At 37.0% G+C, this 27567-nt stretch overlaps 4 protein-coding genes, 1 long non-coding RNA gene and 1 other non-coding gene across 6 annotated transcripts; 2 read left to right on the forward strand and 4 right to left on the reverse strand.

Moving 5' to 3' along the window:
- The first annotated feature begins 2446 nt into the window (after positions 1-2446).
- LOC107768686 (uncharacterized) lies at positions 2447-7146 on the forward strand. Its single transcript, XM_016587826.2, has 7 exons — positions 2447-2923; positions 3858-3927; positions 4159-4214; positions 4365-4440; positions 4575-4611; positions 6527-6641; positions 6794-7146. The coding sequence occupies exons 1-7, from the start codon at positions 2637-2639 to the stop codon at positions 7032-7034; spliced, it is 882 nt and encodes a 293-aa protein (XP_016443312.1). The 5' UTR covers positions 2447-2636; the 3' UTR covers positions 7035-7146.
- A 1042-nt stretch (positions 7147-8188) lies between these two features.
- On the reverse strand, positions 8189-8941 carry LOC107768687 (uncharacterized). The gene has a single exon (XM_016587827.2). It carries the CDS (start codon positions 8814-8816, stop codon positions 8226-8228), a length of 591 nt encoding a protein of 196 aa, XP_016443313.2. The 5' UTR covers positions 8817-8941; the 3' UTR covers positions 8189-8225.
- An 820-nt stretch (positions 8942-9761) lies between these two features.
- LOC107806846 (glutamyl-tRNA(Gln) amidotransferase subunit B, chloroplastic/mitochondrial-like) lies at positions 9762-23333 on the reverse strand. Its single transcript, XM_075229402.1, has 10 exons — positions 23100-23333; positions 22156-22810; positions 21650-21858; positions 13275-13415; positions 12972-13175; positions 12241-12438; positions 11377-11445; positions 10386-10502; positions 10200-10301; positions 9762-10092 (listed from the first exon to the last, which is right to left on the reverse strand). Exons 2-9 carry the CDS (start codon positions 22781-22783, stop codon positions 10221-10223), a joined length of 1647 nt encoding a protein of 548 aa, XP_075085503.1. The 5' UTR covers positions 22784-22810; positions 23100-23333; the 3' UTR covers positions 9762-10092; positions 10200-10220.
- Positions 15661-16454, reverse strand: LOC142168699 (uncharacterized). The gene is made up of 2 exons (XR_012698568.1): positions 16323-16454; positions 15661-15827 (listed from the first exon to the last, which is right to left on the reverse strand). It is a non-coding gene; the product is annotated as an uncharacterized LOC142168699 (long non-coding RNA).
- A 92-nt stretch (positions 23334-23425) lies between the features above and the next one.
- On the forward strand, positions 23426-23507 carry TRNAS-AGA (transfer RNA serine (anticodon AGA)). The gene has a single exon. It is a non-coding gene; the product is annotated as a tRNA-Ser (tRNA).
- A 2228-nt stretch (positions 23508-25735) lies between these two features.
- Positions 25736-27567, reverse strand: LOC142168841 (uncharacterized). The gene is made up of 4 exons (XM_075230002.1): positions 27463-27567; positions 26799-27223; positions 25940-26440; positions 25736-25820 (listed from the first exon to the last, which is right to left on the reverse strand). The coding sequence occupies exons 1-4, from the start codon at positions 27565-27567 to the stop codon at positions 25736-25738; spliced, it is 1116 nt and encodes a 371-aa protein (XP_075086103.1).

Genomic DNA, 27567 nt, shown 5'->3' on the forward strand with positions numbered 1-27567 from the left:
TGGGTCGTTTATATATAAGTCGATATCTGGTCACTATTTTAACTTAAGTTTTCAATTATGAGACTAAGTGTCTCATTTCACTCTGAAATCCTTCCGGACCTGAACCAACTAATCCGATAAATTATAAATCAACTGTAAGGTATAAATTGAGCAGTAAATAAGGGAACGGAGTTATAATACATAAAATGACCGGCCGGGTCGTTACAATGAGGTTGCCAGGGAAGTCACCTGTCACTTTAATCCTTCTCCTTAGTTACATGCCATGTAAGTTTCCGTACGTGCAGAGAAAGAGAAAAACCATGTGGTTTGTCAGGTTAGCAATTCACGTGAGTTGTGGATCTAAAGGAAACTAAAAGATTAGCTAAGAAATTCCCACAGACGACGCCAAACTGTTTGACCCAAAATTTAGATCCGGGTTCTACCGATTAGATTTAAATAAAGTAGAGTCAATCTTAGCTAATATTAATATCCAAAAGACAAAATAATCGATTTTGTAGTAGATAATATGCATATTTGACCGAATGGCAATGAATGTGGACAACACTAATAATATTCAACGATTCAAAAGGTGGAAGATAACATTAAATAATAATAAATAGCAATGAATGACATTTATGTAAATAAGAACATGCGAGTCACCCGAAAAAAAAGGGTGAGATTTGTGGATATTCCTTCTGATAATGATGAATGAATGATGAGCCTTCGAATGTTCCAATAGTTCTTGGATCTAGTGGAAAAGTTATGCAAGGATATTAGTAAAAAGGTATTTTTCGTGTGCTAGCAATAAAGCATATTCTCTCTATAAAGTCAATGTGTTTTCTTACAAATGAATATCTTATGTCCCATATCCTTCTGTCTCTTTCTATTTATAGGGAATATATACCTAGAATACCCTAATAGTACAGGTTCAGAGAATATCCATTAGAATATTCTTCCTCTGATGTCTTATCCTAAAATTAGTCGTTATTTACTCTATTTACGGTGAGTGCTCGACCTCGACTCTGATCTTCACTGATTCTTCGATCTCGATCTCTGCCGACTCTTCGACCTTGGTCTTCAACAGCTTCATTGGCCCTGCCCTTCATTTTCTTAAGAGATCGCTTCGACATCGGGCAGGCCTTTATCGAAGTCGTACTGGCGACACATGGCAGTCCACGAGTGCTTTTTTAATGTTAACATGGTTTGATCATGTCAAAGGTAATTTTGACCCATACATTAATGTTTGAGAAGTTACAAGTCATCTATTACTTAAAAGTCATAGTAGCTATATATGTATGCGATTACAAATTTGTCAATTTGTATGTAGTAACAATCCTTTCACGAACAAGTATATGATTAGATTTGCCACGTGAACGCTGAAATCAAAATTCACACTTGGTGAACTTAGCATAAAATTTTCTTTCTTTCAGAGTCTGAAACACAATTCTCAAATGCTGCTCATGGTTCTCTACAATTCTATCTACATGAAGCTATATTGTTTGTGAAGTTAAACTTATAAAAATACTCTTTGTATCTGAAAAAGTGCCGGTAAATTTTATAGAAAGCACCAGCTTGAGGTTGTTCCAAATGTTGGACTTCAACAATAGTAATTACTGCTTCTTCAGTCTGAGAATCTGCTTGTTTGTCGCAAGGCCCAACTAAGAATTTGATTGAAACAAAAATCACATGGTTAGAGTTAATAAAGTGATAAAAATATTTTAAATTTGAAACAATACTCTTGTTTGTTTGAGTACATTAAATCCAATTATTTTAGGCCGGCGAGAGGGAGTGCAGAATAAGGTTTGATTTTATTGTGTCCATGGTAGTTCACCCTATCTACCTATTATCGGGTAAAAATAGTACGGGCTAGTACGTTTTCGGACTGATAATTCAAAAATAGCCGCGTTTGCAAAGTCATTAAAAAATAGCCACTATTTTGCTGCAACACGGACCGTTCCAGCATAATATACTGGATATTGGTACACATGTGTATGAACTTCCAGCCTATTATGCCGGAACTGCAACACGCGAAAAGTTCCAGCATAATATACTGGAGATTGGAGCACTTATGTATCAATTTCCAGCATATTATGTTGGACCGGTATATTATACTCGAACTCCAGCATATTATGTTGTAGTTATACTGAAACTCCAGTATATTATGCTGGAATATTTTTCGGATTTTGAACAGTGTTTTCGTTCAGATTTATCTTTACATCAAAAATGACTAAATTTTGATTACTTTTGAAACTGTAGCTATTTTTCAATTAAAACTTATAAATCTGATTATTTTTGAATTTTTAGGTTCAATTATTACTCACTCTCGAGATTGCAATTTGATATAGGACTCCTCTAAAGCAGCTCTAGTACGAACCTCAATATACCTTAATTATTTAAGTTAAGGAGATATTAACCATGTATTTGCAATATACCTTAGGATTTATTGCCAAAAGTTTTATTTATTATTTACTAATATGAAGTTTAATTCAAAGTCCTAAATACATTTTTTTTCATTAGGCGACGTAATCTTTTCTTTCGTTTTCCTGAACTAAACAAAACTTTCTTTTGGATCTTTCGTCTTCTTCGCAATTTCTTTTCCCAAAATTCCCAAAATTCTTTGCTAAAAGAGCTAGGACTCAACTCTGCAAAACCCCCAAATGGACGAGGTGGTGGAGGAAGTAGAAAAAGTGAAAAAAGAGTTTGAAGAAACATACAAACAGACCCAACAACACATCAATTCCATTAAAGAATATGGCAAATCGACAAGATTAATTGCAGAAGAGAAAAGTTCACTCCCAAGATTGAATGGTGTTGCTCAAGATGGAATGAATCTGCTTCAATCACTTCAATTCAAGCTTGATCTCTTAGCCCCACAACTCCCTTTGGATGATCAAGTTGTAAAGACTCAGTCTTTGGCTCAATCTTGGAAAACCCAAATCCAAAGGTAGCTTTGCCTTACAAGAATCATACGCTGACCTGTACGTTGTGTACGTTATACTTGTCTGTTTGGATAGTTAATCTTGGAGAAGAAAGATGCCATGTCTTAATATGGGTGTGAATGCTAGGCTTCTAAGAGCCAACATATCCATAATCCATAAGTTGTATCATAAAAATGTGAACATTAAGATAGATGTGCAGTAATACAAGATCCGATAAGATGAGAAATTATCACATCAAATAAAGTATGCAAGTAGCACTCATATAGGATGAATTAAGAGAGGCGGTGTAGATGTTTTTGTCATTTCTTATGTTGGTCTCCGAATTTACAGTCCGTAAGTGTGACATTATGGTGGTTAATGTTGCTAAAAAGGATAGGTAGATCCAAAATCACATGGAGGCAAGGTGTGTGGAAAGACCTACAATCTCTTAGAATCAATGCACATTTAGCTAACAACATAAAAATCCAAGTAAAGGATCCATATGTGTGATACTTAAAAAACTAGTTGGCAATTAGGTTTTTGTTATTGTTCGTTACAGTTGCATTAAGTCTGAATATGGATAGATATTGGAATGAAATGGGTTCGAAGCGAAATTGATATAGAGCATTCCTATAAACAACCCCAACTAGTTTGGGATCGAGGAATAGTTGTTTGTTGTCCTCTTGAAAAAGCTCCATCCCAGGAGATGAGGAATCAATAATATATGCTTTTTTGGAAAAGTTGTTTCGTTCATTATTTATAGGTTTATTTGGGTATCATGTTCTGTGTAAGGTTTGGGCTCTTCATGAGTTTCTTCCACTGGATATTTAAACTTTTTACTCACTAACCATGATCATGGTGGGAGGACGACATGATACTATTCTCACTTTTGCATGTATGAAATTAGTTACTACCATATGCTTTCCTCTTCCTTCATTGTCTTTTAAATGTCTGTTTCAGCTTGAGGTTGAGTTTAAGAAATGCTAATTTACAAGCAAAGGCAAACATGAGGAAAGCTGCCCAAGAAGAGGTAATTTGTATATTTGTGTAGAGATTCTGTTTAGCATGCCAGAATTATTAATTTCCGAAACATCCTGCAATTTATCCTTCTTTGTGACTGATACTCACAAAAGAAATCATTCTGTCATCTTTGTTGATATGATGTCAAACACATGGAAATTTATTACCTGCAATATCTCCTCTTTTGGCCCTGATACTTACAAAAGATGTCATGTTGACATCTGCCTTCGTACGATGTCAGAGGGAGCTTCTGTTGGGAGGTGGAGAAGAATCTACAGTTCGCAGGCGAAATCTACAGTACGTGGTGCTTTTTAAGTCGTTATACTGCCGTGGTTATATCTTCTTTAAAAATTCATGCAGCTATGTTTTCGTGGGGAAGAAGTATCAAAATGTTTCTTTCTATTGAACTGAGGTGCCATATATCTAAACTATTTATGTATTTTCCAGGACAAAAGCTGGAATGACATCTGCAGCTGAAAGCATTACGGAGAGCCTGCGCCGCACTCGCCAACTTATGGTTCAGGTTATTGCCATCTTTCTTCTATTTTGATCTGCTTGATTTTAAGACCCATTTTCTTTTTACTCATATTATTATTTTTGAGCTTTGTGTGTTGCATAACGCTGCTTGTTCTCTTGTCGTTTATACTATGTTTACAGGAGGTTGAAAGAAGTGCAAGCACTCTAATGACAGTTGGTAAGTACCTTTCCATGTTTATGAATGACATTCACTCTTGGCATGATGTCTTTAATCTTTATTATCAGTTTACTTTATGTTGCTTCATTCAGATGACATTTTTCTTTTCTTCCCTAGTTCTTTTGCTATTTATTGAGTCGTTGTTACTTCATAAAAAGATTTTGATTGCATGAAATGGATGGTTAAGAAAAAGTTCATATTGAGATGAAAGTTTTTTTTTTCCTTCCCCTTTTCCTTTTTTCTTTTTGAAGGGTATATATAGGGATGGCAATGGGGCAGTGCGGGTACGGGTTTGAACCTATGTGGGGCGGGGCGGTTTTGTGACTGTGTGGGTGCGGGGCGGTTTAAAGTTTTTTAGAAAAAAATCTTGCGGTTTGCGGGCGGGTGCGGGTTGACGCGGGTGTGACCAAGAAACACATACTGATTCAAAATTATACATTAATGCTTATAACAGTCTACTAGTGTCGTACTATGTATTATTTTTCTTATTAGGTTACATGGTTTCTCACCTTTATAAATAAGATGGACTTAGAGCTATTTGTACTTTTCCTTTCTTGATGATTTGGGGATTGAAGTCTCAAACGACTCATTGCAACATGAATGAAAAATGTTACAACAACCAAGCTTATAGCAATTGTAATTAAAAGACAAAAACTTAAACGGAAAACTCATTAATTTAGAAAAGTCTTCCTAACTTGCAAACCATTAATGAAAAAAAGAAGAAGATAACCTAAGACTTGAATATGGTAACAACTGCAAGACACTGTCGCTTTAATTTTGTTAGAAAGGTGCTTGTATAGGACTTGGGTTTAAATTAAATTAATACTATTTCTGGAAAATGAAAAAGATGTTTATGAATCTCATTTTTTACTATCAAATTATTCAAAAAAAAAAATTTAAGAAAATTTAAGCGGTGCGGGGCGGGTGCGGGTATATGTGGGGCAGGGTGGGTTGAAAACAACAAATTACGCGATGCGGGGCGGCGCAGGTTGAAATCTTCGCGGGTTTATGTGGGTTTGCCCCGCAACCACACCACACCGCACAGCACCGTTTGACATCCCTAGGTATATAAGATATTTCTTTAAGAATGGTGCTATATCCACAGAAACATCAAAGAACTGCAGTTTTTCTAGCCATGCAACAAAAATAATGGGGCCTCTTTCTGGACATAATGTTAGGAAGTGTGTCAAACATTCTATAGGATGAATAAGTTTGTAATTACAGCGAAAACATATTCGGTTTGACAAGTATCCTGCTTGCTTCTGAATAGATTCTTCTTCTGTTACTTTTGATTATGCTTCTGAAGTAATGTGGAAAATAAACGTCATAAACCTCAATTTCTGATATATGCCATTTTTGTTGGTTAATTAAAGCTCTACTTAGAGCTAGGTCTTGTTGTATTATTTGACTGATCACCCAGGTTATGTACTAGGTTAAGTGCACTTAAATATGTTTACCTCACCGTAAAAGTAGCCTCTCTATCTCTATAAGGTAGGGGTAAGGTCTGCGTACACACTACCCTCCCCAGACCCCATTTATGGGAATACACTAGGTTTGTTGTTGTTGTTGTTGTTGTTGTTTGCGGCATAAAAGCTTAATGGGCGTAAGGAAAAATGTAACCAGAATTTGACCAGAAAATACATTGAAGTTATTCATTACATTGCTTGATGGATCTGTCCCATCCAATGTGGTATGCTATACATGATTCGGTTTGGTTTCTTTGATGAGGCGTGTTCAAGAGATACACCTCTTGAAAGATGACAACAACATGGTTACTTTTACAACATGTGCATTTACTATCCAATGTGACGAGTCTGGTAGTCGGTTTTATGACTTTTGGACCGTATTCTTCATATCCTGAATGTGGAATGTAAGTTGAGACTAGATGACAATGTACACGGTCTGGATACTGCAGATGAATCAACAGGGGTATTAACGAAAGCTGAGAGTGAATACAAAGGCCACCGCTCCTTGCTAACAAGAACGCGGAGCCTTCTGTCCACAATGCAACGGCAGGACGTTCTGGACAGGTATCATGTGACAATGACTTTTATAAAATAACGTTGACCTTTCTTTGCAATTCTACTCTCAATTTTGTTGTATCCTACTTCTCCCTGCTAGTTAGTATGTTGTTTAAAAATGTATTTAACCTTTATTGCAACACTAACGCGATTTTGAGCAGGGTGATACTGGTTGTTGGATTTGTTATTTTCTCCTTGGCCGTTCTTTATGTGGTGTCAAAGCGTATTGGCCTGCTCAAGTTGCAGCGTAAGCTAATTCAAGCTGTGAAGGCTGGTACAGCTGGACAGGTGGAGATAGTACCCGGAGTTGGTAGAGAAGGTGCAAATGTTGCTCAGGTTCAGATGAATCCTGCACCTGAGTTAAATGTACCCTTAGAACAAGCAATGCATGATGAACTTTGAATTCCTTTTTGTTTTGTACATTTTTTGTTACATGCAATTTCATCTATGAAGCTCCATATCTTGGTACAGCATTACAATAACATAGTTTTGTGTTCTTTTGTTTTTTCTATTATTCACAGCTTGCCTTGGTCCCTTCATCTTTGGTCTTTACCCCATTGGTTATATATTTTTTATCTTGGTATTGTAGACATAGATAAACAGTATATGCCCAGTAATCTTTCAGAGAATGCATGTACAATCTTGTTGTGTTCTTGCACTTGGGCATAGCATACAATGGCGGAGGCAGGATTTCTGCTTAGGGGTTTCAAAAAAGATTTTTTTTAAAAAAAGATTGTGGCCAGAGGGAATAGAACCAGCAACCTCACAAAGGTTTTGAAGTCCCTTGATCACTGAGATACGCTTTTAGGCTGTGTCAAGGGGATTCAACATATAATTTATAGAAACACAAAACAAATTTTGCCTTATATGCACAGTATAATTTTCCAGCGAAGGAGATTCTGCTGAACCCCCTTCCGCCCCATAAATCCGCCCCCGATAGCATAATCTTCCCAATGACTAAAACAGAATAAAATGACATCTATTTCCTATTTCAACCCCAAAATTGACATAGCAATACTCTTTGTAGATAACCAAATAAAATTGAGAAGGATGTAGAGTTCGAGCCATTTATAATTGGACATAGGAAAATGAAGAAACTATTTTATACATGCATAATTAAGATTATGCTAAGAGCCAGAAATTTCTATGAGTTTTGGTGTTGAGAAGGTATCCTGCAGTTTGGCCTTTCCTCTGTACTGCAACACAGGTGCATTTGCTGTTCTCAATCAAATATTCTGCCATATCCAGCCCCAGCCCTCTTAGCGATACACTTCGTCTTGGCAAGTGTTCCTCAACTATAGTCTCCCACATCTTAGTGCGCCTGAGAATGCTAGGAACAGGTGATTCTGGTTGAAATCAATCTTTTTTTCTGATAACCGACAAATTTTCAATGGCCATTTGGCGCACGGTTTGAAACTCGATGGACAATGGGTCCGCTCCTTTACCTTTAACCACTTAATCCTTGCAAGAAGTAAAGGTTTCTTTAAATAGCCACGGGCCATGGCTCCTTACTCGGTAACATTGTTATTAATACCTCTAATTACAAAATAAATTCTCATTTTGAATTAGCTAATGTGTGGAAGGATTACAAACTCACCGAAGTATTACGTTAGAAAGACTCCTTCTTTGACCTATAACAAGGACATCAATACCAAGGGATGCAGCTTTAGCAAGAATGATAGAAGCCTTTTCCTTGGCATTGCCATCCATTTCCACCGTCTCTGTACAAACCTTTATCTTAGGTTGCGCAACCTCACACGCATGTTTCATTGTCCCAAGAAAATCCATGTATCCCTTTCCTCCGCATCCTCTAACACCACCGTCTTCCGCCACATTGGAGAGCATGGACGACGACGGTGGTGATGCATAGGATGCTAGTGATTTCTTAAAGAAAGCACCGAACGGATTATTGTGTATGCCTCTTCCTTCTTCAGATTGAGAGGGTAGAGAGGTCGTGGACGTGGACGTGGACGAGAACGAAGATGTAGCTGAGTTTGGCAATGGCTTCTTGATGATAGAACCAAGGAGATTCCTCCATGCATTAGGGTTACCAACATGCAAAAGAATCAACATGTCATTTTCCGCGACTGCATGGGAGAGCGCGTATTGAAGGGCGGCTGCTGATTCACGAGTTGGATCGGCTACCACCATTACTTTTCGTGTTGAGTTCTTTCCATCTGCCATAATATGGTCTCAGGCCATTAGTTACCACCGCAACTGCAACCGCAGCCGTGAACCACCCGCCTCCACCAACACCGCCAACGTTGGTTCTCTCCTAATGATAAAACCAGGGCTTGTGGGAATGGTAGAGGAACGGTAAACAAGGAAGAAAACAAGAATATGAGGCTGTCATCTTTTTAGGCTTCTCGTATATATATGATACCCATGTATATCTGTTAAAAGGGTAGTTTCCTATGCAAAAAAAATTGTGATTCCTAAACTTAATGCCTTTCTTACTGTCTGAAAAAGCCATTAGAAAGACCAAATGCATATCAACCTCTCGTGTTGAAAGGGTAACAAACTTTTGACCTTCTATGTTCTCCATATATACATACATACAACTTGTTCTGTTTACGATAAAATATACTATACTTAATTAGAATTTTAATAGTTTATTTGAAGAATAAAAATTATGGGGGGAAGAAAAGGAAAAATACGTCATTAACTTATTATTAAGAGATAATATTTCGCTATGTATTAGATGCATCCTACAAGTGATTGTCCCAGTTTTGAAAGTTAAGCCTTCAGGAAAGCTTGGCTACAACCACAACTTGCAAATTCTCGACTATTTGAAGAACTTTGTTTGCATCTTTTTTATCTTAATCATGTTTTCTTAGAAGCAAATTGGGTTCTCAAGATCTTTTTATGCTCATGCATCTAGTTTCGGAAATTCATTGGCCCGACTAAATTAGATTCTTGAAATTCGCTAGCTTAGATCAACTCTCATATAATAGCTAGGGGCAACAAGCAAGGACTGTAAATTCGTTATATAACTCAACATGACTTTCAAACAGTACCAGAGTAGAAACTGCAAACCTTAACGTTAGCTTCTCAATCTCATCACGCATATTTAAAGGAAAAAAAAATATCTAGAACAATAGCTTCATCAACAGAAATATGGAAATGACGTTGAATCCATAAAAAACTGCATACTTTAATTACACTTTAAGGAAGAAAGTAAGCAGCTACAATTGCATTAACAAGTAGCTTATTCCCTCCAGATGATAGTACATAAATCAGAAGCTTGGCAGTTTGAAATTATACCAAGGTTGTACTTATTAAGAACTAGTTCAAAAAAATCTCGAAAGTAATGACCCACCCTAACTCTGCTAAATTTGTCTTCCTCAGTGCAGACGACAGCAAACGATCTAGAAGCACATTTCGGGTACTTACAATTGTAATTGGGAGATACCAAGATGATGACCACTTAATATGCAGCTTCTGCATCAATAGCCAATCACTGAAATCACATCATATGGAACATGAGCAATATGATAAGAGAGGGAAGCAAAGGTCTAGTACTGCATATATTGACCAGGAAAAGAAAGAACTAAACAGAGCTCGTACGTGATCAGACAACAGCCAACATCAGCTTGTAGCATTTAATTTTTCTAAAAGGATTTTGTTCAAAAGTTTTGGATTTGCTTTGCCTTTCGATTCCTTCATCACCTAGTGATCACAAATGTGGAAAAAAATATTAGTCAGCTTGATGTCAAAACAATAAATTTCAAGGAGAACTAAAGGAAAACATACCTGGCCAGCAAAAAAACCTTGCAATTTAGTTTTACCACCACGGTATTGTTCTAGCTGCTTTGGATTATCTGCAATCACCTTATCTACCATTTTCTCAATCTCCGCAGTGTCAACAATCTGTTTATTCAAAAATAGAAAAGTACATCAGATTCCTTTCATAACGTGTATGCAAGTTGCCTAACTAGTTTCCAATTGCCAGTCATGTAAATCGACAACAACAAACACTTCTTTAGATCAAATAACTTCAAAAACATTACCACAAGGACAGTCAGTCTGAATTATAGATAGTTCACTTCGGTCAAGATTTGTTTCCGGACAAGATAGCTCATGGTAGAAATCCCTATTCAAGGCAGTGTAATCGAAAAACATGCACACACAGCTCGACACGCTTCAGAAGATAATTTTGGCAATTATCAATGCCAATTAAAGTAGATTTTGCACAAAGTTCTTACAGTCAAACTAACAGAGTTGTGCTGAGGCTTTTACAAAGCTGGGATAATAATAATTTAGTCATTAGGTTTTTAAAGCTTATACCATAATAATACCTCAATTTTCATCTCAACTTGTTATAAATAGGGTTTTGTTATGCAAATCGTTAAGCCTTGGAAGTAACACTAAGCATCAACCTAGTTAACATAATCTTCTGGCAATCTGAAGTTGGCTGGATGTCTATTTGAGGTGTATATTCCTCCTCAAGTATCTTTAGTTGTAGTTGTGTCATGATCAGCTTCCTCATTTTTAATCAAAGGATCTCTAAACGACTACAAGTCAGGTAATATGGTCTATGACTTTAACTCTACCTATCAGAATGAGGATAACTAGACGTAGTAAATGATGAAAGGTGATAATTATATGGTTTAGAAATTTAAAAGAACCCATTTCTATAGATAATTTAACAGCTCTTCAACGGAACAGCAAAGACATTTGACTTATATTGATTCGAAACAAGAGGAATAAACTAGAGTCCTTGCAATATTGCAAGCCAGCTTACCTGAACCAAATCCTTTTCTTTTATCAGTCCCTTGACAGTTCCACCCTTGGCCATTAGCTCAAATAAAATCTGTAAAGTTCAATGACAACTGATCAAACAGAAACATGCTAATTGAACAGAGTGGATCCAAGTAAAGCCAGTGAAGAAAGCGGTCCACTGGCATATATTTAAGCAGTTATAACGAATGCTACTCATAATGCACAAGTATACTCTTCCCTTCTCTTCTATGCACATGTATTTTCGAAATAACTTTCATGACACACTAATTATGCCAGTACGATTCTCGAATAGTAAAGCTGATTTCTCACGCTCAAACAATAGTTAATTATTATCGCAAAGTTCAGTTCACTACAAAGGGTTACATTGCTGCCATCGCTGAGACTCTTTTAATTGGCCTCTATAGCAAATCTTATCACTCCTGACTGTCTGATAAAAGGTATATGTTTAATTCCTGATATATATGTTCCATCTTTAACTACCCTGTTTCTAAGATGCTGCAGTTAGAAGCATCGACACCAAAAAGGAAACAATATACCAAATCCTGGGTACTCAAAGGCAACTACAATCAATTGAACGTCTGTGATTTCCAGAAGAAATCAGGAACGAGGAGAATTAATGCTAACTTCAGAAGCTAACAACTTGTAACTCGACAAACCCCCAATCTCAGCACACCCAAAAATATTTTAAATGGTGAGGAAGATCAACAATATTAAATTTCTACTTAACAATGTACACATAAATCATTAAGTATGACTTTCGACCATTAAAAAAATGATATATCAGCACCCAAAATCCTTATATATATATATATATATATATATATATATATATATATATATATATATATGCGCACAGTGTAATTACCTCCTTCCCAATCTTTCCACTGATAGTCCCATCTTTAATGGAAGCTATGAGCTCCCCAAGTTCTTGAGGGGTAAGTTTAATCTCATTGATAGTCACTTTTTCATTTTTCATATATGCAGCAATATCACACATAATCCAATTGGCAGCAAGCTTTACATCAGCACCAGCTGCAATTGTTGCATCAAAAAATTCTGCAGTCTGAAACATTCAATTATTAGTGGATTTTGAACATTTCAACAAAGAAATAATTGAAAAGGCTGGAAAAGAAACATGGTTTTGAAAGTTAACAGTTCAAGAATTTTAAGAGCAGGATGATGAAGGCATCTCATGCTTCAGGACATCCTTGAAAAAAAACTAAATTGGGAAATCCATGCATGCAAAACTTTACTTATTCAAGTTTCCACAAACTCCCCCCACCCCCCACCCCGGGGGTGGGGGGTGAAAGGGGGGAGGGGTTGGTCTCATTGGGCCATCGGAAGAGAAGGGGGAAGGGAGGTAGACATGTCCAGGGGCCGTACTGCTAAATGGCCTTACATATACATAAAAGTCAAATAATGCTTCCCGGTAGCTGCTTAAGGATTTAAAACAGCAAACTAAATCTCCGGAAGGAAGCAATTCATGCACAGGTTAAGCCCGTACTAAATAACATCAGCTTGATAGATTACAGCAATGGAGGGTCAACATGTCAATAAGGCCAGTATAATCAGAACCTGAAGATGAGCAGCACTTACATTCATGTCATTGGCGAGAAACAAGACATCTTGCATGCTTAGGCCCATGTTCTCGTACCTCCGACGCTTAGCTTCCGGAACTTCAGGCAATGACTCACGGATATTGTCCACATACTCCTCGGTGAGAGTAACTCCAGGAAGATCAGGTTCAGGGAAATAACGATAGTCAGCAAGTCCTTCCTTTTTCCGCATTGTTACTGTTTTCTAAAAGTATGAGAAAGTTAAGCATATAAGTTTTCCATGGAAAGACTTGAGTAAATTAATCTGACATACTGCAGTAGCATGAAACTAACAGTCGCATACCTGAGCACCTTCCTCCCATAGTCGAGTTTCCTGTACAATTTGATCAACCTGGCCTTGGCTATGTAGAAGCACCTGTCTTGAAATTTCATAATCAATGGCCCTACTCACCGATGAGAAGGAGTTCAAGTTTTTAATTTCCACCTGACGTGAGATGAAATATCAGTTCATCATATACAATGCTCACTTAAGTTAATGCGGAGAATTTCCAAAACATAGAAAAGCAACAGTAAAAAAATAATGCCAGATGAAGCAGAAACACGGCCCATAAGGCAGAAGAATCCATGTTATTGATATGAAAGTTGCAAAAATGGGGAAATTCCCGTCACTCTAGCAACAGTTACATTGGATTAACTAGCCATTTACTGAATGGCATTCAATATGTAGTTTGAGGGATTAAGAGAAAAAAAGAATTATTTGATAAACATGTCTCCAGTTTCAATTTTCTCCAACAAAGGTGGTTTCCACCAAATGAAGCTGAAATTAAGTTTATCAGAATATAAAATTCAGGTTTACTAAAGTTGGCATGCAAATCTAGTCTCCTCTGGGACCTATCCAAAACCATGTCCACATTCAAATGACAAGTACAGTTCCTTACTAAGTTTGATGTTAAAGCAAGAATTTCATAAATGGCGAAACTGAACTTGCAGCTGTGGCTAAATCAAGTTGTCCATTTAACTGATTATAGAGAGGACCATTTTTTGTGGTGCATAGATGAATAACGGAATTGGAGCCAATGTTTCACTTAAAACACAAAACTGTAATATATGTGGCCTACTTTTGGCCAATGATTATTAGCCTTGTTAGCTTTTTCATGGCCTTTCCTTAATGACCTTGTTGGACATATTATGTTCTCTCATTCTAGGCCTTGTATACCAAGCAACTCAAATTCCTTTGGCTATAAATTGAGCTGATTCTAAACACACCAACAAGACTTGAGTCTTCATTTCTGGTTTCTTCTCCTCCTTTAGTAATTGAGAGTATTTTGTAAGAGAGTTGAGTGTTGGGAAACACTTGTGTGATCCCCTTTCTTTAGAGTGATCTTGTGAGGTTATTGTCTCGGGGGTATTTGGTATTAATTAGAATATTTACTCTAATTTTGTAAGCTCTTTTGTACTCTTGTTGCTATAGTAAATTTGCTCATCTCCGCTTGTGGACGTAGGTCACACTGACCGAACCACATTAAATTGGTGTCTTCTTTATACGCTTTAATTGTCGTTGTTATCAACTTGCATTGTCTTTGTTATTGTCATTATAATTGAGTTCCCGATCCTAACAAATTGGTATTAGAGCCGGATCTAACCAGGTTAGTTTAAATAGCCAAAATGACTCTAACAAAGTCTTATGTTGAGAAATTTAACCGAAGTGCAAACTTCGGAATGTGGCAATTAACGATGGAAGCTACCATAATTCAGGATGGCTTAGATTTGGCACTGCAAGTAAATGAGAAGAAGTCGGATAAAATGACGGACGAGAAGTTTGCCGTCATAGACAAAAAGGCAAAAGCAGGTATTATTTTAAATCTCTCAAATGAAGTTTTGCGTGAAGTTGCAGCAGAAAGCTCAGCCAAAGGCATATGGGAAAAGCTGAAAACCCTATATATGAAAAGAACAGTAGAAAACAGACTTTACCTAAAGCAAAAACTCTACACTTTTCGTATGGCTGAAGGTACCTCTATACTTACACATCTTGATACTTTTGATTCTCTTCTTATGGATTTAAGTAACATAGATGCTGAAATCAAAGATCAGGATCAAGCTATGTTATTGCTTGTTTCCTTACCCCAATCGTTTAAACATATAAGAAATACTATGCTTTATGGAAAGGATAATATCTCTTATAAAGATATCAAATCTATTTTGAAATCAAAAGAACAAATAGATAGAGATATTACTGGGGAAACTAGCGGGAACCAAGGGGAAGGCTTTTTCATAAGAGGTAGATCCAATAAAAAAGATTCAAGTAGTGAGAGATCTAAATCAAGGTCAAAATCCAGATACAAAAATGTCATGTGCAAATATTGTCATAAGAATGGTCATATTATTTCTGAATGCTTTAAACTGAAAAATAAAGAAAAGCATAAAGAAAAGAAAAATGAACACAAAAATATTGACACTGCCGAAGCAAGTGTAGCTGCTGATGAGACTGAGGGAACTATTTTTTTGGCAACTAATAATAGTTTCAAATCTAACAATGAGTGGATTTTAGATTCGGGTTGTTCTTATCATATGTGTCCCAATCAGGATTTATTTACTACATATGAATCTATTGGAAGTGGAGTTGTCTTGATGGGAAATAATGCTGCCTGCAAAGTTATTGGAAAAGGTACAGTCCGAATCAAAATGCACGATAGTGTGGTGAAAACTCTCACCGATGTTAGACATGTTCCCCACCTGAAGAAAAATATCATCTCTTTGGGTACATTAGAATCTCTTGGGTGCAAGTACACATGTGAAGGTGGAGTTTTGAAAGTTTCTCATGGTGCTCTTGTGACCATGAAAGCACGCAGATCTGGTACGTTGTATACTCTATTGGGATCTACTGTTACAGGTGCTGCTGCAGTTTCAACATCAAATAAATCAAAATTTTGACATCACCAAATTGTGGCATATGCGATTGGGGCATACGAGTGGAAAAGGTCTTTCCATCCTCAGCAAAAGAAGTCTCTTATGTGGCCAAAGTACCGGAAATATGGAGTTCTGTGAACGTTGTGTTCGGGAAGCAAAAAAGAGTCAGCTTCAAATCTCCAGCGATTCATAGAACAAAAGGTACTTTGGATTACATTCATTCAGATCTTTGGGGTCTTTCACGTACCCCATCAAAAGGTGGTGCCAAGTATATGTTAACTTTCATTGATAATTATTCAAGAAAAGTTTGGGTTTATTTCCTGAAAAATAAAAATGATGTTTTCTTAAATTTCAAACAATGAAAAATTTTGATTGAGAAGCAAACAGGAAAACAGATTAAGCGGCTTAGAACAAATGGCTTGGAATTTTGTAATGATGAATTCAACAAATTTTGCAAGAATGAAGGAATTGCTCGACATCGTACTGTGAGAATGACATCTCAGCAAAATGGTGTGGCAGAAAGGATGAATAAAACTCTTTTGGAAAGGGCTCGTTGCATGATTTCAAATGCTGGGCTGACAAACGCCTTTTGGGCAGAAGCTATCTCTACAACTTGTTATATTGTCAGCCGAGCTCCTTCTGCACCTTTGAACTTTAAGACTCCAGAGGAAATGTGGTCAGGTACTCCTGCTAATTATTGTGATTTAAAGATATTTGGTTGCCCTGCATATATGCACGTAAATGATGAAAAATTAGAGTCAACGGCTAAAAAGTGCATTTTCCTTGGGTATGCATCTGGGGTGAAAGGATACCGACTATGGTATCCTGATCCCACGACACCAAAATTTATAATTAGCAGAGATGTAACCTTTGATGAATCCTCTATGTTACATTCTAGAAAAGAGTCTTCTAGTTCTTGTAACAGTAATACAGATAAAGGAAAGAGTACACAGAAGCAGGTGGAGGTTGAGATTGACATTCCTTCTGAGCCAAGCTCATCAACTTTGGGGCAAAATACAGTTGAAACTCCTGAAGTTGAGCCAAAACCTGAAATTCCTGAAGTTCAGACTCCTGAAGTTGAACAAGAGAAAGAGGAGTATTCTATAGCCAAACATAGACCAAGAAGAGAAAGTAAACAACCATTAAGGTTTGGAGATTATGTTGCATTTGCTTTTTCAGTTGCACAGTGTTAGGATCGGGAACTCGGGTAGTGCGGAATTTAGCCAAACAATGTTATAATGACAATAACAAAGACAATGCAAGTTGATAGCAACGGCAATTAAAGCATATAAAGAAGACATCAATTTAACGTGGTTAGTTAGTGTGACCTACATCCACAAGCGGAAAGGAGCAAATTCACTATAGCATCAAGAGTACAAAAGAGCATACAAAATTAGAGTAAATACTCTAATTAATCCCAAATACCCCCAAGAGAATAACCTCACAAGATCACTCCAAAGAAAGGGGATCACACAAGTGTTTCCCAAGTCCAGTGTTATTAAAAGCGCACGCTTCTCGCTTAAAGCGCAGAAGCGAGGCGAGGGGTCTGCGCCTTTCTGCCCTAAAGCGCGGCATTGATAAATAAGCGCATGCTTCACCCTAAAAAGCGAGAAGCGAGGTGATGAAAAAAGCACAGAAAAGCTCGCTTAAGCGAGGTCCAATGGCTACCTAGGGTTTTCTTAAAAAAAATTGCAAATACACTTGCACAAGCCACACACTTCTTCCAAACATCTGCTTCTCTGCCGCAAGCGACGACTACAACCTTCGACTTTTTCTCTTCTGCTCTTCAGGTAAGTTTCTCTTCTGCTCTTCTTCTCTTCTTCTCCTCTTCTCCTTTAATTCTTTCTTCTCTTCTCTTCCTCTACTGATTTTCTCTGCTTCACTGTTCACTGTTCGACTCTTCTTCTCTTTCTCTTCTTCTTTTCTATTTTTTTCAGTTCTTATTTATCAGTTCTGCCCTGTTTTATGCTTGTGCTCTGTTTTTTTTAAAAAAAATTCTGCTGTTCACTCATTTCACTGTTCATTGTTCAACTTCTCTCCCCTATTCTTTTCTTCTTTTCTATTTTTTTCAGTTCTTATTTCTCTGTTCACCCCTATTTTCTAATTTATGCTTGTGCTCTGTTTTTTTTTTTAAATTTCTGTTGTTCACTGTTCACTGCTCTGTTTTCTGTTGTTCACTGTTATGCCATGTTTTAACAGTTCCTTTTGTGATTTGGTTTTGCATTTGCTTAGTATGTTACTATGTTACGACTTTTGAGGATTATTGACTATCTAGTTTTAGTATCTATTATTTACTTCTTAATTTATAATTGAAACATTTGCTTAATATGTTATTTTTATTGAGTTCTTGGTCATTCATTTATGCCTATTTAATTTTTTTTATTTATGTGTTATATTGCGCTTCACATGAAAAAAGTGCACGCTTCGCTTCACGCTCACTTAACTCTCTTACAAAACACTCTCAATTACTAAAGGAGGAGAAGAAACCAGAAATGAAGACTCAAGTCTTGATGGTGTGTTTAGAATCAGCTCAATTTATAGCCAAAGGAATTTGAGTTACTTGGTATACAATTGGCCAACAAGGCCTAGAATGAGAGGACATAATATGTCCAACAAGGTCACTAAGGAAAGGCCATAAAGAAGCCAACAAGGCTAATAGCTTGTTTGGCCAAGCTTCTCAAGAGGCCAAAAGTGCTTTTTTTCTCAAAAGCACTTTTTTCCTAACTTGAGGTGTTTGGCCAAGCTTTTTTGAGGAAAAAAAGTGCTTTTGAGAAGAAGCAGAAGCAATTTCTGAGAAACCGTAAAAAGTAGCTTCTTCTCAAAAGTAGAAGCAGAAACAGTTGACTTTTCTTCTTACCAAAAATACCCTCAACAAAATATATTATATACCAAAATAACCGTTAAACCTAATACTTAGGATATTAATGTATAAATATTTCTTATTATTTTTAAGATAGCTTTCTAATATATAGTGACTTTAGGGATGAATATTTTTATATTTGTTGAATGATTTTTAATATATTTAACTTATATTAAAAGAATTAAGTACTTTTAAATTTTATTTTCATATTTTACTTAAATAAAATGAAAAGATTTAATTATTGCATGTAATAATAAATTTTTAAGATTATTTATTTACTTATAATATTAACTATTAAGTAAATCTATTCTATGTCCTTATTCGTAATTTGATACTTAAAAGCACTTTCTGAAAAGCTTGGCCAAATACAGATTATTGCTCAAAAGTGCTTTTCAGAGTGATTAGCCAAACACAAACTGCTTCTCTCCAAAAGTATTTTTTTCAAAAGCACTTTTGAAAAAAATACTTCTCAAAATAAGCTGATTTCTCAAGCTTGGCCAAACAGGCTATAATAATCATTGGCCAAAAGTAGGCCACATATATTACACACAGGAAACTGAAGAAATTGGAGAACCATCAAAATATTCAGAAGCAGTTTTTGGTGCTGACTCAGCCAAGTGGATGATTGCAATGAATGAAGAAATTGAGTCGCTCCACAAGAATGGTACTTGGTCTCTTGTGAAACCGCCGTCAGGAAAAAGAATTGTTGGTTGCAAATGGGTCTTCAAGAAAAAAGATGACATTCCAGGGGTTGAAGATGCGAGGTATAAAGCACGATTAGTTGCAAAGGGCTATAGTCAGGTACAAGGAGTTGATTTTAATGATATTTTCTCACCTGTTGTTAAACATAACTCTATTCGTGTCTTGCTTGCCTTAGTTGCCATATATGATTTGGAATTAAAACAACTTGATGTTAAGACAGCTTTCTTGCATGGCGAACTTGAGGAACAAATATGCATGCATCAAACCGAAGGATTTGAAATTGAAGGAAAAGAAAATCATGTTTGCTTGTTGAAGAAATCCTTGTACGGATTAAAGCAGTCTCCAAGACAATGGTACAAAAGGTTTGATTCATTTATGTTGGGTCATGGTTATTCGAGGAGCATGTATGATAGTTGTGTTTACTTCCGGAAGTTAAATGATGGTTCATTTGTGTACTTATTACTTTATGTTGATGACATGCTCATTGCTGCTAAGGATTTAACATAAATTCACAATTTGAAAAGTCAGCTGAAAAGTGAATTTGAGATGAAAAATTTGGGAGTAGCTAAGAAAATCCTTGGCATGGAGATAAAAAGAGATCGAAAAGCCAACAGGTTAATCCTGACCAAGAAGAAATACTTGGAGAAAGTCTTGGAGAGGTTTGGCATGAAAGATGCTAAACCAGTTAGCACCCTCCTTGCTGCTCATTTTAAATTATCAGTTGCTCAGTCCCCGCAGTCAGAGGAAGAAGAGAGGTACATGGCACAAGTTCCTTATTCCAGTGCAGTCGGCAGTATTATGTATGCAATGGTTTGTACACGTCCAGACATTTCACAAGCAGTGAGCGTGGTAAGCCGGTATATGGCTTGCCCTGGTAAAGCACATTGGCAGGCTGTGAAATAGATTCCCAGATACTTGCAAGGTACTTCAAACATATGTTTGGAATCTGGGAAAAATACTAACACTTTGGTTGGTTTTGTAGACTCGGATTATGCAGGTGATCTTGACAAAGGAAGATCATTGACAGGCTACGTATTTTGCATTGGTGGTTGCGCTATCAGTTGGAAAGCTACATTACAACATGTAGTAGCTTTATCTACTACCGAAGCAGAATATATGGCAGTAACCGAGGCGATCAAAGAAGCCTTATGGTTGAAGGGTCTATTTGCTGAACTCAGTTCACACCAAAGTGGTATTACCATTTTCTGTGATAGTCAAAGTGCCATTCACTTGACTAAAGATCAGATGTATTATGAAAGACGAAACACATTGATATCAAATATCACTTCATCCGAGAAACCATTGCTGAAGGAAAAGTCCGTGTTCAGAAGATCAACACTAGAGACAATCCCGCTGACATGTTTACGAAACCTCTTCCAGTTGTCAAGTTCAAGCTTTGCGTGAACTTGATTGGCATTTATGAAGAATGATATTGCCCGTTGGGGCTTTTTCCGAAGAAGGTGAAGTAAGTTTTCTATATTAACCAAAACTAGTCCAAGGTGGAGATTTGTAATATATGTGGCCTACTTTTGGCCAATGATTATTAGCCTTGTTGGCTTCTTCATGGCCTTTCCTTAGTGACCTTGTTGGGCATATTATGTCCTCTCATTCTAGGCCTTGTTGGCCAATTATATATGGTATACCAAGCAACTTAAATTCTTTTGGCTATAAATTGAGCTGATTCTAAACACACCAACAAGACTTGAGTCTTCATTTCTTGTTTCTTCTCCTCCTTTAGTAATTGAGAGTATTTTATAAGAGAGTTGAGTGTTGGGAAACACTTATGTGATCCCCTTTCTTTGGAGTGATCTTGTGAGGTTATTCTCTCGGGGGTATTTGGGATTAATTAGAATATTTACTCTAATTTTGTAAGCTCTTTTGTACTCTCGTTGCTATAGTGAATTTGCTCATCTCCGCTTGTGGACGTAGGTCACACTGACCGAACCACGTTAAATTAGTGTCTTCTTTATATGCTTTAATTGTCGTTGTTATCAACTTGCATTGTCTTTGTTATTGTCATTATAACATTGTTTGGCTAAATTCCGCACTACTCAAGTTCCCGATCCTAACAAAAACTAACCTAACCATCCATCCAGAAGAATGACAGAACAAGATAAGATGGAAAAAACATCCACAAAGGAAAGCAAACTAGAAAGTTTCCAATCTTATGCTGAATCAACAGCTATCTTAAATCTGAATTTCCCATGCATAAGGGAAAGCAAAAGAGATGGCAGGCACATAATGCAAACCTTTGTACCAAACTCTAACTGCCCAATAGGACGAACTGAGATATTGACGTCACAGCGAAGTGATCCTTCTTGCATATTTCCGTTACTCACTCCCAGATACCTGACCAACCTTTGCAATTCTGCAGCATATTCTGCGGCTTCAATACCAGTTCTCATATCTGGCTCAGAGACGATTTCCAACAATGGAACTCCCGCCCTATTTAAGTCAACCTGCAAAAGAAAGCCAAATAAATCAACTTCCGTCTAAGAGTCATAGTGAATCTTAAAACCATAAGGAATACTTTATCAATAGAGGCAACAAGTATATTAGATCAAATAATCTAACTCCATTCGTGCACATATACAAATAAGTTACACAATTTGAAACAATCATCAACGGAACTTAAACATTACAATGTGATGCATCTGATAAATGCAAGAATATGCTATCTGAAAGAAAGGGGCAGAAAATAGAAAACGAAGATGACGAGCACAAGAATGTTTAAATGAGTAAGGAGAAGTTCTTTCCTGCGAGTAACTCCCACCGTCGGTATGAAGCAGCTTCCCTGCATCTTCTTCCATATGCACCCTGGTAACGCCAAACTTTCTATGGCCACCACCAAACTCAACTGGAAGATCCACATCAAGATATCCGCCACTCGCAATTGGGATATCAAACTGTGATATTTGATACCCTTTTGGAAGGTCAGGATAAAAATACTGCTTCCTATCAAACTTGGAACTAAAAGACAGTTTACAATTAAGTGCAAGGCCAACTCTTACTGCACACTCAATCACCTTTGAGTTCAAAACCGGCAATGCGCCAGGCAAACCCATACAAACAGGACAAACACTGGTATTTGGTGGAGAACCGTAGTTATAAGGGCAGCTACAAAAGGCCTTAGTAAGAGTAGAAAGTTGAACATGTGTTTCTATGCCTATAACTGCCTCATAATCTTTCAAAATTTTATCAACTGTTTTTGATTGGTTTTGTGTGGAAACTTTCAACTTGGGCTGTTCTTTTTCTTGGGTTGCAGTTTGTGTTTGTGCACTTCTCATACAACAATACAAAACACCATGTTTTCTTGCAAAATATGAAGATGGGTATAACATAGAAGGGTTAAGCTGTATCCCTCTAAGGAATGTCAAAGCCATCTTACCAATAAGCACACCAATTTATACCTGCAAATCATCAAACACATTGTTCAGAATCTTCAAATTAATACTAATTATTTTCAAGAAAATATCTTGAAGTACATAAAGATTGTAACTTTAAGCTAAAATTAATAAAGAAAACTGAAAATAGAGAACACCCAGGTTTTATTTTTCTGTCAAAAAGCTTCAGGGCCATAAAACACATGGTTCAGAAGCTTCAAATTAATACCAGTTTTTTTCAATAAAATGCCTTTAAGTGCATAAAGATAGTCACTTTAAGCTGGAACTGATAAAGAAAACTGAAAATAGAGAATACCCAGTATTTATTTTTGTGTCAAAATGCTTCAGAGACTGATGAGAGTCACATACACGATACTTTTGAGGAAGGTCCAAGATTTTACTCTGAGAAGCCGTGAGATGTTAAAGAAAAAATGTTGTAAGAATTGGTTTGAACTGTAGAGTGAAGTAGACAAGAAAATTAAGCCGAAATGGCAGTTTCTATGAGTGGAGCATGGCAAAAATTGAAAGACTGAAAGAAGTTCGAACACTCGAAAAGAGAGAATTGGTGAAGATAAAGGGAAATAAAAAATCAATCGTTCATACTAATTCAATAATATTCATTGTAAGATATATGAACACCAAGTGGTCGTGCCGGAGTGGTTATCGGGCATGACTAGAAATCATGTGGGCTTTGCCCGCGCAGGTTCGAATCCTGCCGACCACGCTTTCCTTTTTTCAAATTTTCATCTTTTTTACTGTAATGGCACCTTGGTAATATGAGCAGGAAAAAAAACGTAATGCAGACCTCTATTTTGTAGCTTCGTACGCCCTTTTTTAGCATTAAAGTATGTTTTCCGCCGACCACGCTTTCCTTTTTTTAAAATTTTCATCTTTTTTACTGTAATGGCAAACCTTGGTGATACGAGCAGGAAAAAAAACGTAATGCATACCTCTATTTTTTAGCTTCGTACACTCTTTTTTAGCATTAAAGTATGTTTTCCCCTTGTATTCTCAGTGATAGAGGAATATTGAGGAAATTTTATTACGTCACGGGCATGATTATGCATTCCAATGGATTATCAGTCAATTTTTTACTTAAAACTTGTTCAAAATTTCAAAATGGACATAAATATGTTGCTTGCATATGCTTGAATGTTGTTTTTTGAGTTTATCGGAACATCCTCTCTGTTGATTAGCTCAGCCATGGTGAATGAGAAAGAGAGTTTCAGAGAAGATTGAGAGAGAAACAGCTCCATTGACAAGCTCTGATGTACTTAGACAAATGAAAATAAATCTTTGTGTATTTACAGACTCTTTTCTCTTTTATATACTAACCAACTGACAATGACATATTAACTAATTCAATTAACTCTTCTCTACTTAACTTAACTTAACTTAACACCTAACTGACAATTGTGCATTGCTAAGTGACAGTTGTATCACTACTAACTTCTACACTCCCCCTCAAGCTGAGGGATGAATACATGTTCTTCATTCTCATCTTGTCCATCAGGTAGTCATGTTGTAGTGTGCACAGGCTCTTTGTAAGTAGATCAGCAAGTTGCTCTTTAGTCCCAATGTGTTGAGTCTGAATCTTCCTTTCTTGAATCTTTTCTCTTACAAAGTGACAATCAATATCTATATGTTTTGTTCTTTCATGAAAAATAGGATTAGCTGCAATTTGAATGACAACTTTACTATCACAGAACAACCTAACTGGTACAAGTACCTATCTTCCCAATTCCTTGAATAGACCTATTAGCCATGTAATTTCTGTTGCAGTAGTAGCCATACTTCTAAACTCAGCTTCTGCAGAACTTCTGGACAACATTTCTTGTTTCTTAGATTTTCACGAGATTAAGGCATCACCAAATTTTACTAAATAGCCAGTAACTGATTTCCGTGTCTCAACACAAGTTCCCCAGTCTGAATCACAGTAGGCTGTTAGCTTCAAAGTGCTGGCAGCTGGCATGAAGAGTCCAAGTCCAGGTGCATTCTTGATGTATCTGACCACTCTCATGGCTGCTACCAAATGAGATTGCTTTGGTGCATGCATATGTTGGCTGAGTACTTAAACAACAAATGTTATGTCTGGCCTGGTCATAGTCAAGTATAGTAGCCTGCCAACAATCCTCTGATAACCACCTTTATCCTCAAGTTGTTGATCATCAACATCTGCCTTATTGTTTACAACTCTGTCAAATTTTATAGAAGTGAGTTTGTGATTGAATTCCAAAAGAGTTCCAGCAGGTTTAGCTTATGCTACCCTTGTTTTTTAGACAAGTTCAAGGGCATATTTTCTCTGGCACATGTGAATTCCCTTTTCTGACCTGGAGAATTCAATCCCCAAGAAATACATCAGTTCTCCCAAGTCCTTCATCTTGAACTTGTTCTGAAGGTCCTTTCTAACTTACTGAACGAGTTGTTAAGTGACTACCTGTGACCAAGAGGTCATCGACATAAACAAGAACAATGACCAACCTCTCTTTTCTTCTTTTTTGTAAACAAAGAATAATCATAGTGTGACTGCACAAACCCCATATCAGTCAAGACCTCTGTCAGTTTTAAGTTTCATTGCCTAGGTGCTTTCTTGAGGCCATACAAAGACTTGTGAAGCTTACAGACTTCTTGTACTCTCCCTGGCTTAAAAAACCATCTGGAATCTGCATGTAGACATCCTCAACAAGATCTCCCTGTAGAAAGGCATTATGGACATCCATTTGAAAGATGTACCAACTAGAGATTGGAGCTAGAGCCACTAGTATTCTGACATTCACCATTTTGGCTACAGGAAAGAAGGTCTCATTTGTAGTCAAGACCCTCTTGTTGACTATAACCTTTAGCAACCAGTCTTGCTTTGTATCTTTCCACCTCCCCAGTAGACTTGCACTTCACTTTAAACATCATTTTGCATCCTATGGGAACCTTATCAGGTGGTAGATCAACAATAGACTAAGTCTTATTGTCCTCCAAGGTTGAGATCTCAGCCTTCATAGCATACACCCACTGTGGATCCTTGCTTGCTTCAGCAAATGCCCTGGGCTAAAAAACAACAGAATATGCAGCAACAAAATCCATGTAAGCAGAAGACAATTGATCATAGTTCACATACTGAGCTATTGGATAGGCACAGATGGACTGCTTAATGTGCACTACATAGTCTTGCATCCAAATAGGAGGTTTGGACACTCTGGAAGACTTTCTGAGAGATGGGGAGAGGCAGGAGAAGCAGGAATGCTTGGTACATCAGTAGTCTGAGTAGGAGGAGGCATCTCACATATAGGAGCTTCAATCTCCACTATGGACTGCACAACTTCAGGAGGTGAGACAGAAGCATCCACTGCTGAAAGCTGCATAACTGGGAAGATTGGAGAATGACCAGATTGTAGATGTTGAAAAGGAAAGATATCTTCCTTAAACATAGTATCCCTGCTAACAAAGAAGTGATGAGTACAAAGATCATAGATAAGATAGCCTTTTTGGGAAGATGAATACCTAAGATGAACTGCAGGAAATGCTCTAGGACTGAATTTATCTGTCTTTCTCACATTAGTAGCATAACATATGCTACCAAACACTCTCAAATGATGCAAAGAGGGTGGTCGAAGAAACAACTTCTCAAAGGGAGATTTGCCTTTCAGCAGAGCAGTAGGCAACCTATTCATCAAGCAAACTGCAGTAGAAACACACTCACCCCAAAACTTCAAAGAGATGAAGACCTTAAGGCTCGAGACATGTCTAGAATATACCTATGCCTTCGTTCTACTATACCATTCTGTTGAGGAGTGTAGACACATGAGCTTTGATAAACTATTCCAAAGTCCTTTAACAGAGAATAATCTTAGTGTTGACAAACTCTGATCCATTATCAGTTCTCAAACATTTTACATTATAACAGAACTGATTTCTAACTAATACCAAGAAATCGTTCAGAACAACAATTGAGTCTGCCTTAGTACTCAATAAGAAAATCCAGGTATATCTAGAGAAATCATCTACTAGGGTCATAAAATACCTCTTACCATCATGCGTAGGTACTCTATAGGGACCCCAAACATCAACATGCACAAGATCAAAAGGATGAAAATAACAAATATTACTGAGAATAAAAGGTAATCTTGATTGTTTGGCAAGTGGACACACAGTACATAGATGATCTTTCAATTGTACAACTTTTAAACCATCAATATTTTTCAAGACTCTAAAAGGAGCATGACCTAATCTTCTATGCCATAAAGGAGTATTGTCACAAGTCTTATTCATTATATCACCACCAGGTTTATTACTTGAACTAATAATGGTATTTACAAGTGAATGGTGCATACACTTATCCCCTTTATTCATTGGCTGGTGTGAGGAAGAAGCTAGACCATTTGCTTGTAGAATATAGAGACCATGCCCTTCTCTACCAATCCCTATCACCTTCTCACCGAAGAGCTCCTGAAATAAACAGAAGTCAGGGAAGAATGCCAACTTAGATCCTTAGTGATTTTGGAAACAGACAACAGATTGTACTTAAATTCAGGAACATACAAGACATTGTGAACTGTTCTATCTTGGAAGATTGAGGACTCTCCTAATTTAGTAATAGAGGCTTGACCACCAGTAGGTAAGAGTACTTTACTTTTGAACTTTTTAGGTATATCAGAACACTTATTTAGCAAAGCCATATTGTGTACCATATGATCAGTGGCACATGTGTCTATTATCCAGTTAGTATCAACTAGAGTGGACAACAGGGCAGAATAGGTACCTGCAGTGTCAGCTTTGTCTACATTAGCCAT

Source organism: Nicotiana tabacum, chromosome 14, assembly GCF_000715075.1.
Source record: "Nicotiana tabacum cultivar K326 chromosome 14, ASM71507v2, whole genome shotgun sequence".
Lineage (NCBI taxonomy): Eukaryota > Viridiplantae > Streptophyta > Magnoliopsida > Solanales > Solanaceae > Nicotiana > Nicotiana tabacum.

What these genes read in the sequence shown, in the direction of transcription:
- LOC107806846 (XM_075229402.1), bottom strand. Translation starts at nt 22,783, where the DNA reads ATGGCTTTGACATTCCTTAGAGGGATACAGCTTAACCCTTCTATGTTA. An exon ending in TATGGGAGGAAGGTGCTCAG is followed by an intron (nt 13,176 to 13,274) that starts GTATGCGACTGT and finishes TCATACTTTTAG; the next exon opens with AAAACAGTAACAATGCGGAA. An exon ending in TTCTCGCCAATGACATGAAT is followed by an intron (nt 12,439 to 12,971) that starts GTAAGTGCTGCT and finishes TGAATGTTTCAG; the next exon opens with ACTGCAGAATTTTTTGATGC.
- LOC107768686 (XM_016587826.2), top strand. Translation starts at nt 2,637, where the DNA reads ATGGACGAGGTGGTGGAGGAAGTAGAAAAAGTGAAAAAAGAGTTTGAA. An exon ending in CTCGCCAACTTATGGTTCAG is followed by an intron (nt 4,441 to 4,574) that starts GTTATTGCCATC and finishes CTATGTTTACAG; the next exon opens with GAGGTTGAAAGAAGTGCAAG. An exon ending in CGGCAGGACGTTCTGGACAG is followed by an intron (nt 6,642 to 6,793) that starts GTATCATGTGAC and finishes GATTTTGAGCAG; the next exon opens with GGTGATACTGGTTGTTGGAT.
- LOC107768687 (XM_016587827.2), bottom strand. Translation starts at nt 8,816, where the DNA reads ATGGCAGATGGAAAGAACTCAACACGAAAAGTAATGGTGGTAGCCGAT.
- LOC142168841 (XM_075230002.1), bottom strand. Translation starts at nt 27,567, where the DNA reads ATGGCTAATGTAGACAAAGCTGACACTGCAGGTACCTATTCTGCCCTG. An exon ending in CCTACGCATGATGGTAAGAG is followed by an intron (nt 26,441 to 26,798) that starts GTATTTTATGAC and finishes CTTGATGAATAG; the next exon opens with GTTGCCTACTGCTCTGCTGA. An exon ending in CTATTTGGATGCAAGACTAT is followed by an intron (nt 25,821 to 25,939) that starts GTAGTGCACATT and finishes TTTTTAGCCCAG; the next exon opens with GGCATTTGCTGAAGCAAGCA.